General features: G+C 36.0%; 1 protein-coding gene across 1 annotated transcript; it reads right to left on the bottom strand.

Annotated features, from left to right (window-relative positions):
• Positions 1-10,355: 10,355 nt before the first annotated feature.
• Positions 10,356-10,850, bottom strand: ATOH7 (atonal homolog 7 (Drosophila)). The gene has a single exon (XM_009573851.1). It carries the CDS (start codon positions 10,820-10,822, stop codon positions 10,367-10,369), a length of 456 nt encoding a protein of 151 aa, XP_009572146.1. The 5' UTR covers positions 10,823-10,850; the 3' UTR covers positions 10,356-10,366.
• Positions 10,851-18,207: the final 7,357 nt, after the last annotated feature.

Below are 18,207 nucleotides of genomic sequence, written 5' to 3'. Positions count from 1 at the left end.
CTAAAAAAACATGCCAGATAATCACAAAGCACAAGTTAAAGGGAAAAGATGTAACTCATTTTTATATATTATTATGCCAGATAATCTCAGAATTTTTGAACTCAAGACTAGATAAATATAGCGTTTCATGTAGGTACAGCTGTATACCCTATATATTTATATTTGTGTGTGTGTGTACTCCATGAACTGTGTGCTCATGGTGTAAGGATTCAAAAAGTAAGGTACAGGGCACGTGCATAGGACGCTAACAAAGGAAATAAAAATTCCTGTTGTCTGAAGCATGTTCTCTAGAGCCCACAGCTGAAATTATTTTCCAGATGTGCTTCATATTTTTTTCTTTACAATGATAGTGATTCTCTGCCTTTAAATACAGATGATATCAAGCTTGTAACTTCACCATTTTTAAATATCAGTCTCTTTTTCCTAATTCTTAACGCAACTAAAAGAAAAGTGCATCTACCATCTAGCTCATTTTTTAACTAACTGAAAAGGAATTATGATCTGGTGGAATTTAAATTTTTCACCATCTGTCCTGGTTTCGGCTGGGATAGAGCCAGGACACCATCATTTAGGAAATAAGTGTCTACTATAAAGACAGAGAAAATTCTGTTAATATATAAAAGTTATGAAGTTAAGCAACAGTTAGGTGCAAAAAGCTAAAAAACCTACTGTAACTAATAGTAGTAATAAATAAGGCAATTTAATGAAAGTGCAACAGAAGGTGTTAAATGACAACACTTAATGATTGATTTAAATATATTTAGCATCTATACAGTTGTATTAATACCTCCCAGCACTTAGAATCTGTGAATATCTAAGATTATTTCCCGCATCTTTGAATTATTGCTATCCCTCTTTGGACATTGTTTTCAAGCAGTTCTTACTGGTTTCAACATGGCTGGAGAATGCAACAAAGTCCTGATCAAAGTCACAGAGATGAAAAGAAAAATTAACTTTCATTTTAGACCTTATTTTGATTTTTTCAGAGTTAAAAAAGTAACTTAAAAAAATTACATATGCAAAGAAAACAATGAGGGGTTATCTTAAGAGCAAAAGGATACTGGATACAGCCAGAGACTGAGAGACTGAGAAAAAGAGAGCCTTTCACTGGGTTTCCTACAAATACAGCTTATGTTGTCTCTAACTGTTGGTTCCCTAAGGGTTTAGAGGAAGTGAATTTCTTGTATTTTTCCACTTCCCACCTGAGTGAAGACCATAAAACAAAACCATCATTATAATTTTCATGCTTTTGTTAGAAATCCCAGGCAATTCACCCCTCGACAGACCTGGAAGTTAAAATACATTCTCATCCTGAAAGACAAAAGAAGGTGCAGATATTTCAGTGGGAAAGCAGAAATACCAGTTGTTGCCCATGTTGTACCTCCTCCCTGGCAAACAAAATAAAACTAATAGCTATTAAAAATGATGCATTGATTCAAGTGACTTCAGTTATGGGGTACCCAACTTAAGACACATTGTGGGTCTGATTTTCCAGGGTAGAGAACCTACTGCTCCTCTTATCTTCACTTGTTTTTAGGATGGCTTAGGGATTCCAAAACTAAACCTAGACTGAGTCAGAGTTGGGCAACCCAAAATTTAAAGTTTCCCATATTAGTAACTGCTCTTGGGAGAATAATCCAAGGACAGTTACTGGATTTTGCTTATTTAATCCAGTGCTGTTGGGAAGTGGGAAGAGAGGAAATTAAGACACAAAAGATCAAATTCTCCCATCTACAGCCCTGGTCTTCCCATTATTCCCTGCCAGAACTGAAGAGCAGATTTTGATCCAAAGTATTCCAAGTTGTATATGGGCCATCAGGCTTTATACCTAGCACAGGCTTAGTCAAGCAATTGTCTGCTTAGAACTCCCCTGTGGTCCCCTTGCCTGGCTTGGAATGGGGGGTTGGACCAGATGACCTCCTGAGGTTCCTTCAGACCTAAATCACTCTATACTTCCTAAATTATTTTACTTTCCACTGCCTGTCTGAATACCCTATGTGGGTTAAGTTACTGATTGACTGAGTAGAAACTAAGAATTCAAGCAAGCACAAACTTTTCCTTTTTGACTGGGATATATCCTATTAGGTAATTCTAACTACAAGAGTGATCACTTTAATCAGAGTTCTTTACGTAGCATAGGAGAAAGGAATACTAGTACTTACTATTAGTAAATATCTGGTTACCAGTGCTAGAATCATATTTGTTAATATTACTGACAGTAGTAGTGGTTCTCACATTTTACAACATCAGACAACACACCCAAAAACTCAGTACAAATTAAAAGACAACGTACACAGAGAAAATACCTAAACTGTATCTCTTCAACTTTCTCTCCATGATTTCAGTGGAATGTCTCCAAACTTACATCATTATAACCTGAACTGACAAGCTGAGGATTAAGTGGTACAATGTTTTTTAAAATGTACATTCGGTTCTTTGGAAGTGGGAAGACAAGAAGCTACTGTTGAAAGACACTTCCCAAAAATCTGTGTAAGAAGGATTAATCCTTAGTCGTTCAAGAAGGGGCCCAGAAGTCTCACTGAGAGGTAGGCTACAGAGAGTGGATCACCAAGATCTGTCAGCTGAACTATAACATTCTCTCCTTGACAGTATTTACTAGGAAAAGGATCAAAACTTTACCCATCACATCTCCCTACACAACGCAGAAGTCAGTAATTTCAATTACTTTCAGTGCATCTGATACAAACAAAATCAGAATCTGATCCTAAATATTCTGTAGTCATTATAATTTGCTCGTTAACTGCTACAGGACATTTCTCCTCTGCATATACTGAGCCCATAAAATGAGTATGTACAGGAAGCTTACGTGAATGGATGTAAATGCTGTTAATTAGTGGTATTGATGTGCTCATCACAAAGAAGACTTGCTAGAAAAAGACATAAAGATTATGTTTGTATTGTTAACTGATGGAAAAGCCAAGGGAAAAAGGCTTGTGTAAGCAGCAGAGACAACACTGAGCTGTCACAAAACATGTGATGCTGTTTGAGTTCATGTCCTGTGAAGGATGGCACTATCTAATCATACTGTGTCAAGATGCACTAGAGACTACGGAACTGTGCTCCCTTCCTGAACAGCTTGACTGTTCATTGTTTTCGTTTAATTGAATAACCACTTTGACTTCACACTAGCATGGTATTTTATTCTGTTATTCAGGGGAGGCTACTGCAACAACAAAAATCAATGTTAGAACTTCCACTGAAGTCAGTGTTAGCTATTATCTTCCAAAAGTTCATTAAATCATCACAATGTAGAGCATAACATTGTATCAGTGAGATACAGAAAGGCTCAGTTTTGTAACCTCTCAATGTTTTCTGATTCAGGATCTTGTAGATTTATTTAGTTTCCTGTTTCCTTCTAGTCCTGGTTTTGTATACAGTTAAACAGAGGCACAGTATATTTCAAAGAGCAGAAATGACAATGTTTGTATTGCAATTCTAGAAAGCAAAAGTATTATCTTTGCTTTAAAATTTTGGTCCAGCTTGATGCAAACCCAGTCATCAGAAGCATCACACAGCAGTTTGCATTGTTGTTGTTGGACTTCTTGCCTTAAAACAGCTGGATTGAGTTCCTTTGCTTCCATATGGAAGGTGGAGCATACCTTCTGAATGCCTCACCTCTGCTAACGTGAGGAGATGAGAGCACACACTTCAAACACAAAAAGCCGAGTCTGCAGTCTTTATCTGACTATGTAAACAATTGCCAATCCCAACTGTTTACAGCAATCATAGGTACTTCAAAGCAACAAATCTGGAATAAGAATTCCTTTAAGAACTGTGTTCTTAATGCTACCAGGTTTAAAAGCGTTAGTTTCTGGAAAACGTCTTCATACAAAATGATTAGCAAGACCTAATGAAATATTTTAACTGTTAAATATTGGAGAAGTGATTCATTGTTAATTGCCTTACTATTTCCAATACAAAGATGTTCACTTTGAGCCTTAAAATTCTATTTTATAATTTTTTCTTGACTAAAGTTGATATTTTTTATTTTTTGATCCAAAGTCATTCTCACTGGGAAGAAAAATGTTAATGTCAGTTTTAAAGTATATTTTAAGTGCATATGCAAGGAAAAAACAAACACCTGCCTGTTCAGTAATGTATTTCCCTTCGTCTCACCTAAACTTAAATAAATGCTTCAGAGTTGCATACAAGAGCGTGTCCTGTTCAAATAATCGTGAAAGTGTGCAACAAGACCAGAGGTTTCCTCAGAACTTTGCTGTGACAGTTGATTACTGGAATCAGACCTTACATTATTTAGAAGAAAATCATAAAATACTGTCAAGTTATATACTAGCCATGCTTCTAGCAGGTAGTTGTGAAATACAGTTGTTGCTTTTTTAAACCATTCTTAGTATCAATTTGCTTTGGTTTTAAATTATGGTTTCTTTTTCTGATAACCTCAGCCCCTTCATCAAAGTTTGAAAGAACAAGTTTTCTCAGGGGTACCAGAGCAGAAGCCAAGGACTCTTCAGGGCAATCTGCATGTTTTAAAGGTCAATAGATTTGCCAAATTCTCAGCATCTTGGAGAATTAGTCTCCAAAGCCTATGCTCAAGCATATACTCCTACCTAAGACTGTCATAGCTGAACTCCATCATGTCTCAAAAATTCATGCAGAAGCTTTCTACTGCATTGGTCACCTAGCCCACATACTACCCCTGAAATTCCTGTTTACTGGGTCTGTGCTCCTAGAAGCCTCTCTGTGCAGCAGGGCACTGGAGACCTGTTACAGAGGACTTATTTTTTCAACCCTTAGCTGTGTATCCAGCACTTGAACAAGCGAAAATTGAATGAGGGCCATTCAAACACATAAATCACACTGAATTTCACTCTTCCCTATACAAGTCTTTAACTTGAATGATTTAGCATATACTTTGTATAAGGGTCCATCAGTAGACTTCGGAATGAATTTTAAACAAGCAGCAGATGCAAAACCAACACTTAAGGAAGCTGGATCTTATAGCTCAGATACAGAAGAGAAAGGGAAAAAAAAGGATGCGCCCCATTACATTTGCCGGTACTGATTTTGCTTTCTCATGTAACCATAACCATGTTTCTCCATTTCTACCTGGCTTGATTTCTATGTACTTCTGTGCCTGCCAAGTCAGAGACCACGTTCTTAAGACCATTTTAGCTCAGCTACAGTTCCATGAGCTAAAGCAGTTCCTACACATTTTATTATTTCCTCTGAGCAACACAAGATGCTTTTATTAATGCCTTTATACGTCAAGTCCACTTAGATATAAAGAACCATTTATTGCACAATACAAAGAAATCTTGGGCCATATGTGCTGTAAATTTAGGCAGAGTTCTCCATTTATATCAGTGGGAAATTCTGTTCAGAAACTGACCATCCTTTAGGATCATACAATCCATTAATAGCCGGCAACACGGTTTTGTAAAGAAACGGCAAAATACTGAAGACATTCTGAAATTTTGAAGGAGGAAAAAAAAAACCAACTATGCACCCCAGGCTGCAGGAAGCCACTCAAAAATGAACTTCTTTTTCCTTGGAGTTACATATGCAGACATTTTAAACAAATTCTGAGTAAGATATATTTTGCATGCTAATTTCTGTACAAATGAAAACTGAATTACAAATTAGAAAAAAAATCAGTAGACAATATTAAAATGTACTCTTTGGTAGAAAATATATTTAAATATTATACATGGGGTTGCTTTGGGTTTTTTAAAGCCATGTTTTCTTGAAATGTAATTAAAGTTAAAAACATAAAGCATTTTTTAAAAAGTGCCCAAGTACCAGGTGAAATTAATGTTTGTTACAAGATATCTGTGCAGAGGCAACACTGGACTGCTTCTTCAATGAATAAACATGTCTTTATGCTCAGTGCATTTGTTTTTTCCCTGGATACTTTGTAGAGATAGAACAGCTGAACATATTTAGAGCAAAAAGAAGCTGTTCTGTAAATTCTTATTGAATTTTAAAAATCTAGATACATTTCACTCCTAAATTACAGAAAACTGCATCCATATTGCTTAGCCCAAATAGCTGGAAACTAGCTGGAAGTGTAAGGGTACCCATCTTAAGGCAAAAGCTTATTTTGAAAAATCAAAAATTTGACTGGAAATCGTATTTTTTTAAATTTGTGCCTAGTGAATCACATCACAGTAAGGACTTCCACAAAGATTTCACCAGGGAAGTTCTACTTAACATGGTATAGGAAACTTAGCTAAATATTAAAAAAATCTAATGATAGTCATGCTTCCCCACGTGAAGAAGTTGTAATGTCATTGACTTTACAAGACTGTAACTAAGGTTAGCAACATTTTTACTTTTCCGAATTTGTACTGCAGCACCATTTAGAAATTCCAGCCAAGAACTCAGCTTTGCCCTGTATGTGTGTATAGCAAAAGATGGACTGTGCCCCAAATACCTTATAAATGGTGAGATGGAAAATAGAAGCCTAAAAAATTGGAATGAATTAAAGTTGTAAAACATGCTAACACATATCCACTGATGACCTCAATACTTAGGAAGAAACCACTGACTTTTCGTTACTAACATACATTTTGGGAACGTGCTACCTTAGTTCTGCTTTCAGCCACTGAAAAGTCACTGCAGTTAAAAATGCCACTCCAGTTCTGAGTTCAAAAATAACTCTGGTCACCTTGTCAAAACAGGGTGACATGATTCAAAGAATCATAGAAGCAGAGTATCTACAGCTACTTCAAATAGAAAACCCTGCAGTCTAAACCTTTTAGAAGAATAAAGGTTAATTTCCCACAAATAGTTCATTGGAATTTCACACTGAATTTCAATAGCGAAACATGTATGTGTGTAGCATGCAACAAATATTTAATGAAGCAAGCATTTATCATCCCCAATGTTTTCACAATAATGTGGTTCTAGAATTACAATGTACTGATACTACAAATTCAAGTGTTTCAGGTTTGCACTGCTGTTCAGTGGGACAAAAATTTATGAGCAGACAAAACTCAGTCACTAAGAACCCACCAAACTCTGAGCATCTAAGCTTTTGCTTCATTTGGAGGCCCACTGGAACCAATAATTATTTAAGGGGAGGAGGCTTCAAATGCCCATACCAGTAAAGTCCAATCCAGAAGAAGGGTCACAGCCATTATCCGAAAAGCATCAAACAGCCAGTGGGGAAACAACATTTGGGAGCAATAATCAAACCCAAGTTAAACAGTCAAGTTTACATTTCACAAAGTGTCACTAAAGCATTTGTAAAGGAAAGCTATGAAAAGAAACCAATGACTTCCTCAATAGTTGTTGAGTTTGAGAAGTCCAAACCAGCATGGATAATATCTGCTTTTCAGACTGCCTTCAGAAAGAATTTTTAATGATTAAACTTCTCCCTCACTGCAATTCACTCCTCAAAAAGCTTTGACAGATCATCAGTAGACAGACAGCTGTCTATACACTACAAAGAACACTCTGCTGCCTTCTGTGCTATAGTAAATTGGAAATCCCAACTTCCAGCTCAACACTGCACCCTCCCAAGAAACAAAAATACTACTACATTATACAAAATCACAATTTTTCCACTAGTAATATTACTAATTATTATCAATAGATAAAGAGGTCAATAAAACATTCACCTCCCACTAGCACAACCAAATCTAAGAGAATGGGGATTATATTATCATATTGTTCAACAGCAGACATTGATGCAATGACCTGATTTACAAAGTGTTCACAAGCTATGTACTGCACTAAAGGGCTTTTTAGGACTTCTGTTTCAATTCTTAATAATTTTTGGTAACACGACCACGGATATTTTATGTTTTCTGTTGGTTTGTTCCTCTTTATGTGAGCTTACTATCGTTTAATCATTCACTGCATACTAATCCATTATTTTTGTAATTATATCTATCATCATATGCAGTAGATGGTAAATTACAACCCTGCACGGAAGAAATCGGAAGATAAATGGATGTTAAGTACTTTTAAGTAAATTACATATAAACTGCAACGTCATGTCCCACAAAATCAAAAGATATGCCAGTGGTGCAGAAACACATCAGTACTGTTTTGCACACTACTCTGGTATTTATACTTTTGGATTGCATTACCCTTCCCACCTAAGGTTTAGGCGGCTACCTTTCACTAAGCCAAGTTTTCCACGTCATATAATTGCACGATTTATTTGCATCATATTCCGGTTTCACGATGGAAAACCCACTACTGTGCTAGCAGTGCAGGTGAGACAATGTCTGCCTAAAGTTTACAGCTAATAAATTAGTGTAAGATGGCACATCATTTAATTATTTAAGGATTGTACTGATTGTTATTACATGCATAAACTTGCCACTTAATGATGAGGAATATTCAAACAGTATTAACTTGGCTATATGATGGACAACAATTAATTCTATTCTCTCTCTATAAACTTCTGCAAAGAAATCAGTGAGTAACATGACTTCATATTTCCAGAAGGTTGAATCCGCTTTCTGTTTGCTGATAAAGATTTAATGTAATGCATAAGAAGGAAAAGCTCACATTTTAATAATTATCACTATTCATTACCTTTAGAGAGGCTAAAATACACATTAAAAAACATTCCTGAATGCCACTGTTTAAAGGAGGGAGTTGCTCAGAATATACAGTGCCTCTTCTATGTGTTTAACCTAGCCTGAAAGTCTGTCCCAGCAGCTTTCACTCTAGGAACAGTCGAACTCCCGCCTCAGGAAACGTACTAGTCTGCACGACGATGACCAAGGGCAAAACGTCAGTAAGGGTTCTGAGAGGAGACAGACAGCAAGGTCATGTCTTTGTATGTCACTGTTCCTGCAGCAGAGTCCCTCCCCCCCAAAACAGGGTTTAGTTCCTATTGATGCTTTTGTTTTTCACTGAAAGCTGCTTAATTGTTGAAAGTAACTCCTAACAAAGCTATTCATTTGTCATTTGAAAGAATTCTAAAATATGGCAGCAGCCAGCAGGGAACCCGCCAGCCTTCCCTGCTGGAAACCCACCAACAGCTGTTCTGGGACAGCGCCTCCTTTTCTCCTTCTCCCTCACGGCTAAGACTAGCAAGGGCTTCTTTCAGGAAACAAGCACCAGCAGAAGTACCCTTCATCTTCATATTCTGCTGCCATCACAACAGACATCGGCAGTCGAACTTTTGCGGACTCTACATGCTGCTACAAACACATCTGCTTCTCCAGCTGTCCTGCTCCTTCTCATTTTTCGACCTTCCCAACTTCCTTTCCTCTTCTGCCTTTTCCACCCAGATCCTTCTATCCTCCACCAGTGAAAGAAGTGAACAAACAGAAGTCAATTCAGGGCATCAGCAGGGTTGAAATGAACTCAACTTCAGGAATGCTCTATAACTTTTTACCAAACTCTTATATTTAAAGGCTGTTTTTCAGAGGGTACATAACCACATTTCTTACTCTAACTGGGAAGCAAGCATCATTTGCTAGTTGATTCTCCTGCAGATTAAACTGCCAAGACTGTGATGGAAGTAGTGTAGTATTTGGGCTGGGAAAGCCATTAGTACGTGATTCCTACAGTAGGAATTTCAGGTAGTTGGTGAGGACATATCATAGAAAACACTTTATTTATTATTTACAAAATCTGTTATTGTTTCCAGATAACATAAAATTAAAGAATAAAATCCAAGCATTTAAAGTCTACAAAAATCTAGAAGTTTAGACTATTTTCATGTGAGCATTCTCATATATGGTATATAATCACATGTGCTTTTACAGCCGTTGAAAATAAAAACATTCCTTCCATGACTTGAAACTAGCTCTTTTTCGAGCATACAAGAGACACCATAAATTGGATTAAAGCAAACCTACACAACCTTGGAACCCATACGTCAAACTTACAAAGTTTAAGAAAGTTAGTTCTCTGAGGACTAGAACTCCAACACATTATAAAACTTTTTCCATGGGAGCCGTGTATGTGAAAACAAACCAAAGAATAACTTTAAAGCTGACATAAAAATAAAAACATGGAATGAAGTTAATTTCTGGTGTTATTCCACACAGTTACACCATGGATCAATTTGGCCTGTGATCTGTACAAAATACTGTCATGATTCATCACAGTAAAAAAAAACACCAAAAACTTATTTAATAAAAGAATCAAATAAACTAGGTGAACTAGGAAGCAATTGTCAGAAAGATTTCAAATTCCAAGTATGCTTTTCACCAGCATTAAATAAATTAAATCTTCTTAAATGCATATTGATTTAAAGTTCTCAAAGCAAATTTATTTTGTCAAATTAGTGTAAGACGCAAACAAGAATGAGCTATTATAATGCCAATATTACCTTATTCAAGCAGATTAACTCTTGCTAATTATTAAATTACACATCTGGCCTGCTGCATATTCTCAGTTCGTACAGTTCGTTCTAATTAGCTATTTGAAAGTGTTCAGGATGATAGCTCAATAGTCGCTGTGCATAAGGATCACTGTCCGTTGCCGTTTTTTGTCCCGTGTAATGGTGGTAGCTCTCCGGATGAAAGTGCTCACAGTGAAGGCTAATCCATTCTCTTTCAGTACTGTATCTTTCTGCTTCAGCAAGTATTCTAGTGAGAGCCATGATATAACTCAAAGCCATCTGAAGGGTCTCATACTTGGACAGCTTCTTATCTTGACCCCACTGTGGAACCACCTTTCTCAAACGATCAAAGGCTGTGTTTAGTCCTTGCATCCGTCTTCTCTCCCTGGCATTGGCAGCCAGTCTTCTCTTTGCAGCATTCTCCATCCTTTCCGAACTGCACTTCACAACACAGCTTGGTCCACTTCTGCACTGCATGTCTGATTCTACGCCTGAATCCAAATGACTGGATTTACAGGTTTTCATATTCAATGCAGCTTCAGTTTCACACACACAAAGATTACTTTTAAAAAATTAGGTATCTAAAAAGTCTTAGGGAAAGCAGTCATGTGAGTAGCCTGTGTACCTCTTGAATCTGTTTCCAGATATCAATGACGGGATATTTTTCTTAGCATTTTTCTTTAAAAAAAAAAAAAAAGATAAAATAAAAGGTCTTCTGGTTCTTCTGGAAATGTCTGGAAATTGCTTCTTATTGTTTAAAGACAGAATAAAGAATTTTTAATGTCTCACACTTTCATTCTTTTAATTTCTTTAAACTCAAAGAGAGAGAAAACAATGAAATCTCCATTCTCAAAATGTATGCTACTGAAGAAAATGGTCTATTTTATCCAAAAAGGATCTTAATGGATTAAAAACACATCAATTCCAAATGACCATTTCAAAAGAAAGAAGTTCTGATTCAGTTTAGGAGAGTATTTTGAAACGATGAACTGTTGCGATCTGAAGACATAACTTCGTAACGGAAATCTCTCCTTTCTTGACTCATGCCGGCAAGTAATGTCTGTGTCTTACAGACAAGATGAGGCTTTATAGAAACTGCAAAAGCTAAACAGGTGGTAGCAGGTGGGCGGGCGGCACTCTGCTTCCATCCCAGTACCTTCCCACCCTGGGAACTACAGGGAAAAAAAAAAAAACAAAACAGTAAAATCCGAACATTAGAGCCTTCATCTGTTGAGAAGTCTTCCAAAGCCATTCTGTCCAGCCCTAACAACTTGCCATCTGGAGTAGTGTCTGGCTGGCCCCACAAGACTCTGGGCAGTTAAGCAAAAGACCCTTTCAATGGATAATCTGTTGCAACTCAGGAAAAAAAAAAACTCTGTGCATTGTAGTATTTGTACATTAAAACGTGTGAAAATTCTGGTTAGATAGTAGTAAGGGTAGAAGAAATAACTGTTCTAATGAAACAGAGGAGAATTCGCTTAATGGTATATGGCCGAGAATACTACTGTTTGGTGTTATACGTACCAAAATAAGTCGACTCAAATTATTAGAAACCCTCAGGACTCACAATTCATTATTGTATAAAGTACACAACATTGCAGAGAGAGTAATACCTTGAGAAAAATGGGGATTATGTATTCGCATGTCAGCAAATCCAATGTTATTACAATAATTTAAAATATATTTAAACAGTTAAAATGTAGCTATAGATTTATCTAATAAAGATTGTAAAAATATTTGGATAGGTTGGGACATAGACATACACAAAAACATGTAAGTATACAAATAGTCTGAAAACTGCCCTTTTTAATACAGCATATTAAAGTATGTATGTGTATTTTACATGAATTTAAAAAAAAAAAAAAAGTGCCTTTTTAGTAATATCCCTAAAAACATAGAGAGAATAAAAGAGGATGTGAAAAAAAGAAATCTGCTTGCTGGCAGTAACGGATCATTTCTGCTACCAATTGTAATGATAGAGAAGCCCTCATACACACACCCACACCCCATAATCAAAATTTGTTTTACTGCACTTGTATTATTAAAACCATTATCCACATAAACCTACAAGGAAATATCATAAGATCATTTTATGATATACACAAAAGGTAAAAAAAAAACCCTGCCACACAATGATTTATTATCTGTATTGATTTCAAGCTTAATTAAATTGTTACCAGTATTCATAAATTAGTAACTTTTTTCATTAGAGACTGAATACTGTATATTTATTTAGAACTATAGCTCAATTGTTTCCATTATTACTTCAAAACTTGGTGTAGTTGTAAACAGCTGATTAATCCCTAGCAGAAGCAATGACAATGAAATGAGGTTGAATAATCCAAAAACAATAGGATGCAATTGAACACTAATGGACTCCAGCATGACAGATGTTGAACGTAGGCTGTTACGCCCAGTTGCTCTGCTCTTAATATTCTGAATCCTAATGGTCTTGAACAGAGATGATAGTTGGGGTAGGGAGTCTCCATTATTCCATTATCAATATGCCGTATCTTCAATTTTTAAAGACGTGCAATTGCATCACGTTTCATTATAAATGTTCAACATTTCTATCTGTGTGCATTGACCTATTCTCCCAAACATAAAGAACTACTACCACACGTTAAAATGCTGCTTTCTGAATGACAATTTCTGATTATTTGTGTGTGTGAGAGAGTTGAGAACAGTACCTTTCAGAAAAACCACATAACTATATGTCTTTCACAGAAGTATCAGCAATTAGAATTTGTGAGATATTTCTTTTTCTGAAGACACTTCATGGGAAGTATTGCATGTGCAGTAGGAAAAAAAAATACACCTCTGATCTTCATGCTCTTGCATGCCCAAATAAGTTTGTTAGTTAAATCCTTTGTCTCTTAAAACAAATCTCTAGGGATTTTTAATGTAAAAGAACACAATAAAATTAAGATATTTTGTAAGTTAATAAGTATTGTGCATTCTCATGAGATAGCTATTACTCAATTCAGATAATTAATCACTCTTAGTGTTAAGAGTGCTGTTAATTTCATACCAGAAATAAGAAAAGCACCCCTTTAAAATATCATATGGTATAATACCGTATTTTTTCATTTGTCAGCAGTTTTCCTATTTTTAACTTAGTATGTCCTGCCAGTATGAATTACAATGAAGACTTCAAATATATTGAAAATCACAGTTCTTAAAAACTTTGTATTTTACTCCACTAATGCATAGTAACATAGTACCTGACAGTGTTGTTAATTTTCCCGTTCCTAATTGATTCACCACATGTTTTGACTAATACATTGATATAATCTCAAGAGAGCAGCTGTGATTTATCTCTCTTACTGAACAAGCTGTAATTTTACCTTAAATGATTTACTATCAAATCACAGGACAAGGGCCCAAATCCATCTGGATTAATAACGAACCCCTAAGGATTTTATAGCTTATAGGCAAGGCTAAAAATTGTTCTTTGGCAGATCAAAATGCCTGCTTTTCATCACCTACAATTTTTTTAAGTTTCCGCTTTATGAAAGAAAAATAAGAAAAGTAAGTATTAAGATCTTATCCACACCAATTAATTTAGTTCATTTGCAGAGCCCACCAGCCATATGAACATACGTTACCTCAAGCTAGAAAATAAATTGCTTTATTGCTCAGTCAATAATAAAAAGGAAATCAGTGAAATTTTCCCAGGTTTCCTTCACCTGGTTTGATTTCCTCTATATTTCAACTTGTCTCAGTTATTACTTATTTATTTATTATTTATTCTACTCCCTCCTCCATTTATTTTTAATCATTTCTCAGAAATCTTATTCTTTGAAATAATTTTTCAAATTATTCTCAAGATCTTTATGATATAAGTTTTCAAAAAGCTATTAATATATTCTGATGTGATACACTGCTGTGGCACTAAAAACTTTTCTAGATCCCAACTTATATTAGTCTCATCTTTATTGTACACCAATCATTTCTCAAGAATCTCCCTTTTACTGTGATTTTATTGTCCTAACATAATCTCAAGACAGAATAAAATTAGAATCACCAGAAAGTTCTGTGTCTACTCAATTACTCAGATTTCAATCTTTGAATCTCTAACTATGCAGGTACAAATTCAGTGCTACTCCATGACCCTAAGTAACATTATTCTTGATTCATATTTTAATTCCAAAACAGTATCTTTAATCAAAATATTATGTTTTTCTCAGAAAAAAACAAGACAGACAGGTAAGAATGTTATTTCAGTCATAAACCAAATTATTTTATCCTCATTAAGTCACCATTGATAGTAGTGAAATAAGGGATAGTTTCAGTCCATTAAAGAAATTAACTAGTTTCAGGATTTATGACTACATAGAGAAATACGTCAAAAATTGTCTGCTAGATATGCAAGTTAGTAACTCAGATGCGATTATCACAGCACCCACTAAGAAGAGCTGCATATCTTCCACCTGTACTAGTATGGAAAACACAGTCTAATTACTTTTGTTGTGGAATGACTGTGGCCAAATACTAATTTTAAAAGGAAGTGAAAGTAACATTTCTAATTAAAGTCTAATTCCTCAATACTTTCTCTTCTCTAGTTGTACTAAAAATAACATATTCAAGCAATATATCAAAGCAAGAATCTTACCTCATCCTTCTAGCCAGAACTCACTATTTCATCGCAGGTAGATCCTTTCTAAAAGCCTGATCAAGACTTCTTATCACTGTATTTTATACTAAGCAAAGCTCAAAGACTGGCATGCCGTATGCTGCTTAATTAAGAGCAGGTGGGTAACTACCAAAATATGACCATCCTTAAGGGCCCAATTTCTAGTAATATTTGACTCAGCTCACAAGACAGGCTAGAAATCCATGGTGTGCAGAATAATGTCTTTTCCTTCCTTGGTTATTTACATAGTTTTCCTTATTACGGCTATAGGACAATCAGAAAACAGAACAATTCACAAGTGAATGTTGTTTCCTGAACTGAAAGGAAATTTATACACTAACTCATACTGGGAAGTTGAATAGCAATCTACAGCAGTAAGATGAGTTTACAACCATTTCACCTGGTGCTTCCCAACCTCATACTGGACAACCTTTTCCACAGAGTGCTTAGAACATTTCATTTTCCTCTTAAGTCTCTCTGGGGTGAGCTTTTCTTTCTAATAGTTCAATAAGTAAGTCTCCCATCCACACTTGAGGCTCTACTTGCCATATCACACTCCAGCTATCGCTTTTTCTCAATTTACCCATTTCTCCTTGCCAGTCATCCTCTTCTGTTCCATGTTATCTTTCTTAAGTAGCTTTCCCTCAGGTAAGGCTCAAAAAGCATAGCTTTCCCCAGTCATCCTGCAGAGAACACCCTTTCAACATAACTCTGTTTTAAAGCATGCTTCTACAACAGGAGGTCTAAAACCTCCTAGAAAAAAAACAATTATGAGAAAGCGTTCATTTTATTATGGTACCAGAGGAACATGTTTTGAACCTTTAACTGTCTAAAATGTTTCTCACCTACATTATGTATTGAATATGATTACTATTACATACATATATACACACACACACATATACACAAGACAGCTCATGAAAAGAAAGAAGTTTCCACTTAGAATATTGCAACCCATTGCACCACTAAAGAAGCAAAAAAAAGCTGTGACATCATTACAAAGCTAGCAAATTTTCTGAATACTTGACATCATATAGATTCTCATGTCTTAAAAATATAGTCATCTATCAATGTCAATTCCACCTGTGCATGCTCAGCAATCTGCAAAAGCTGGCCTGAAGTTTTTCACAAAGCGACCTATAGGCAACACACAATAGGGAACACACAGTCACCTGGCACAATGTTCACCATTCAACCAGCATTGTGCAAGGAAGCTTGGATAATGAAGTAGTACAGCTGTGTAAGTTTTGCTCTACAGCTGAACTAACTAGCCTGGGCAAAACACTGATCCTCTGTTCATCTTTCAACGATGAATTAACTCATTCGGCACTAGCTTCAGTAGCACTGGGCAGTACAAATATGCCCACAGCAACCACTTCAAAAAAATTAAAATGGTTTCCTACTTGTTAGGCATTACACAGGCATTCTGGCACAGGCAAGAGCAGAATCCATCTATTTAAGATGTAATTCAGTTTCTTTAACCATCTTTTCTTTTCCTATATACCCAATTCCAATGAGGCAAGAGTCTTCCAGAGAAGACCTTCCTTTACTATATAAAGGACTATATATCCTTTACTATAAGCTTGAGACTTACTAAAAGCACTATCTATGCTATGCACCGAGAAACAGATGAGGGAAGGGATCTAGTTTACCCTCCTGACTCCAAACAGGAATTACTGTTTTTATGATCTCTAATAAATGTTTTTCTAACCTGTTCTGAAAAACCTCTAACGGGGTAACTAGCAGCACAAGAAATAAATTATTATCTTTTCGTGTACCAGGAACCTCAGAATTAGAAAGATGAAGTAGGTGGTTGGGACATATTTCATCAGCTGATTTGACTGTATTTGCTCACAGCAGAAGTAAGATTAAACTCAGAACTCTTGGGTCCAACTCCAGATTCTGGAGGCAGCAGTACTCCAGGGGTTACTTACCTCTTGGTCCTGACTTCCCTCTGCTGTGGCCCCTACTCTCTCTAGCTTTTTCAGATGTCTCTCATCCAATTGTCACCCTGCCCATTCCTCATTCCTGTGCATCACAAGCACCTCTAAATATAAGGGGATCTTTGAGATTACAGAGAGATAAATTCCCATGTTTCACCTCCTGCGCCCACCGCCCTCCAAATACAATGAGATGGTCCTTTTAACCTCAAAACAGAGATGTTTGTTCCAAATGGATTCTGCAAAGATGGTAACAGCCAAAGCCCAACAATTTATGAACCAGCATATGTGAACTAGGATTCATGCATTTATTTTTAAAAGTTTATAAATGTAACTAAATTTAATGACATCCCTGACACTGAAGCAATACCAGCGCTAAAAACAAAAAAAAAACCCAAAAATCCTAAGCTTGTTACAAAGAATGGATGAACTAAACTTCTCAATAGGAAAATCAGCTCAGTGTTCTTCCTTAATCAAAAGTACGGTCAGACAATCTCAAGCAACAAAGGTTGCAGTTTAGGATGTCATCTCATCTTAGCAGAGGATGTGATTTGTTATCACATCTTACCCGCTGAAACTTCAGGCTTTTGCTGAAACAGGTGGGTTTACTCCCTTCCCATCCCTAGGTACTTGCTTCCTCCCAAGCACTGTCAAGTAGGCCATAATGCAGCCATAGGGTGAGTCAGTTCCCCAAGCTGACTTTGTGAAAAAACATTCTTTCTTACATTGTAGTAAGTAACTCTTAAATTACCTATTTGCTATGCCATCTGAAGCATAAGAAACAAATTAATGTTATTGCAATCAATCATTGTTTAAAAAACCCCCATCATTTTAGTTGTCCTATGTTCAAAAAAACTTTTTCTTTTTTTTAATTAGACAAAAAATACCAAGATCATTCACAAGCTAGCCTTTAGAATTGATTTTTTTCTTTGGAATTCAGAACAAAACCCACAAAAATTCCTAAACATAGAAACTGAACAGGTAATTATGCTGAGAGACAGTTCTGAATTTCACCCTGGAATGAAATTACTTCCCTAGAAGTATCTATACCTTTTTTTTCAGCGCAAGTATTACATTTACCAAAATTCCTCCTAAGAATATGTCTAATCCTCTACCTGAAATGACAAATACTATAATTTCCAATTCAGTTATGCCTGTATCCAACCTACTTGCTAATCAGTAACTACATATTTTACTTGGTCTTTGTTGAGAGCAGTGGTTTCCAACTTTCACAAGACCACGGGCAACAATGCTAACTGTATGTTGCAGACATCACAGCAGGTTCTTACAGCTGTGGGGTATTAGGGCTCTCCCCAGCTAGCTGTTGAAGATCA

Source organism: Fulmarus glacialis, unplaced genomic scaffold (genome assembly GCF_000690835.1).
Source record: "Fulmarus glacialis isolate BGI_N327 unplaced genomic scaffold, ASM69083v1 scaffold12233, whole genome shotgun sequence".
NCBI lineage: Eukaryota > Metazoa > Chordata > Aves > Procellariiformes > Procellariidae > Fulmarus > Fulmarus glacialis.
Note: the sequence above shows the minus strand (reverse complement) of the source record. Positions and strands in the feature narration are given on the sequence as shown.

Bases quoted from the DNA above. Each gene is read 5' to 3' on its own strand.
- ATOH7 (XM_009573851.1), bottom strand. From the start codon at position 10,822: ATGAAAACCTGTAAATCCAGTCATTTGGATTCAGGCGTAGAATCAGAC.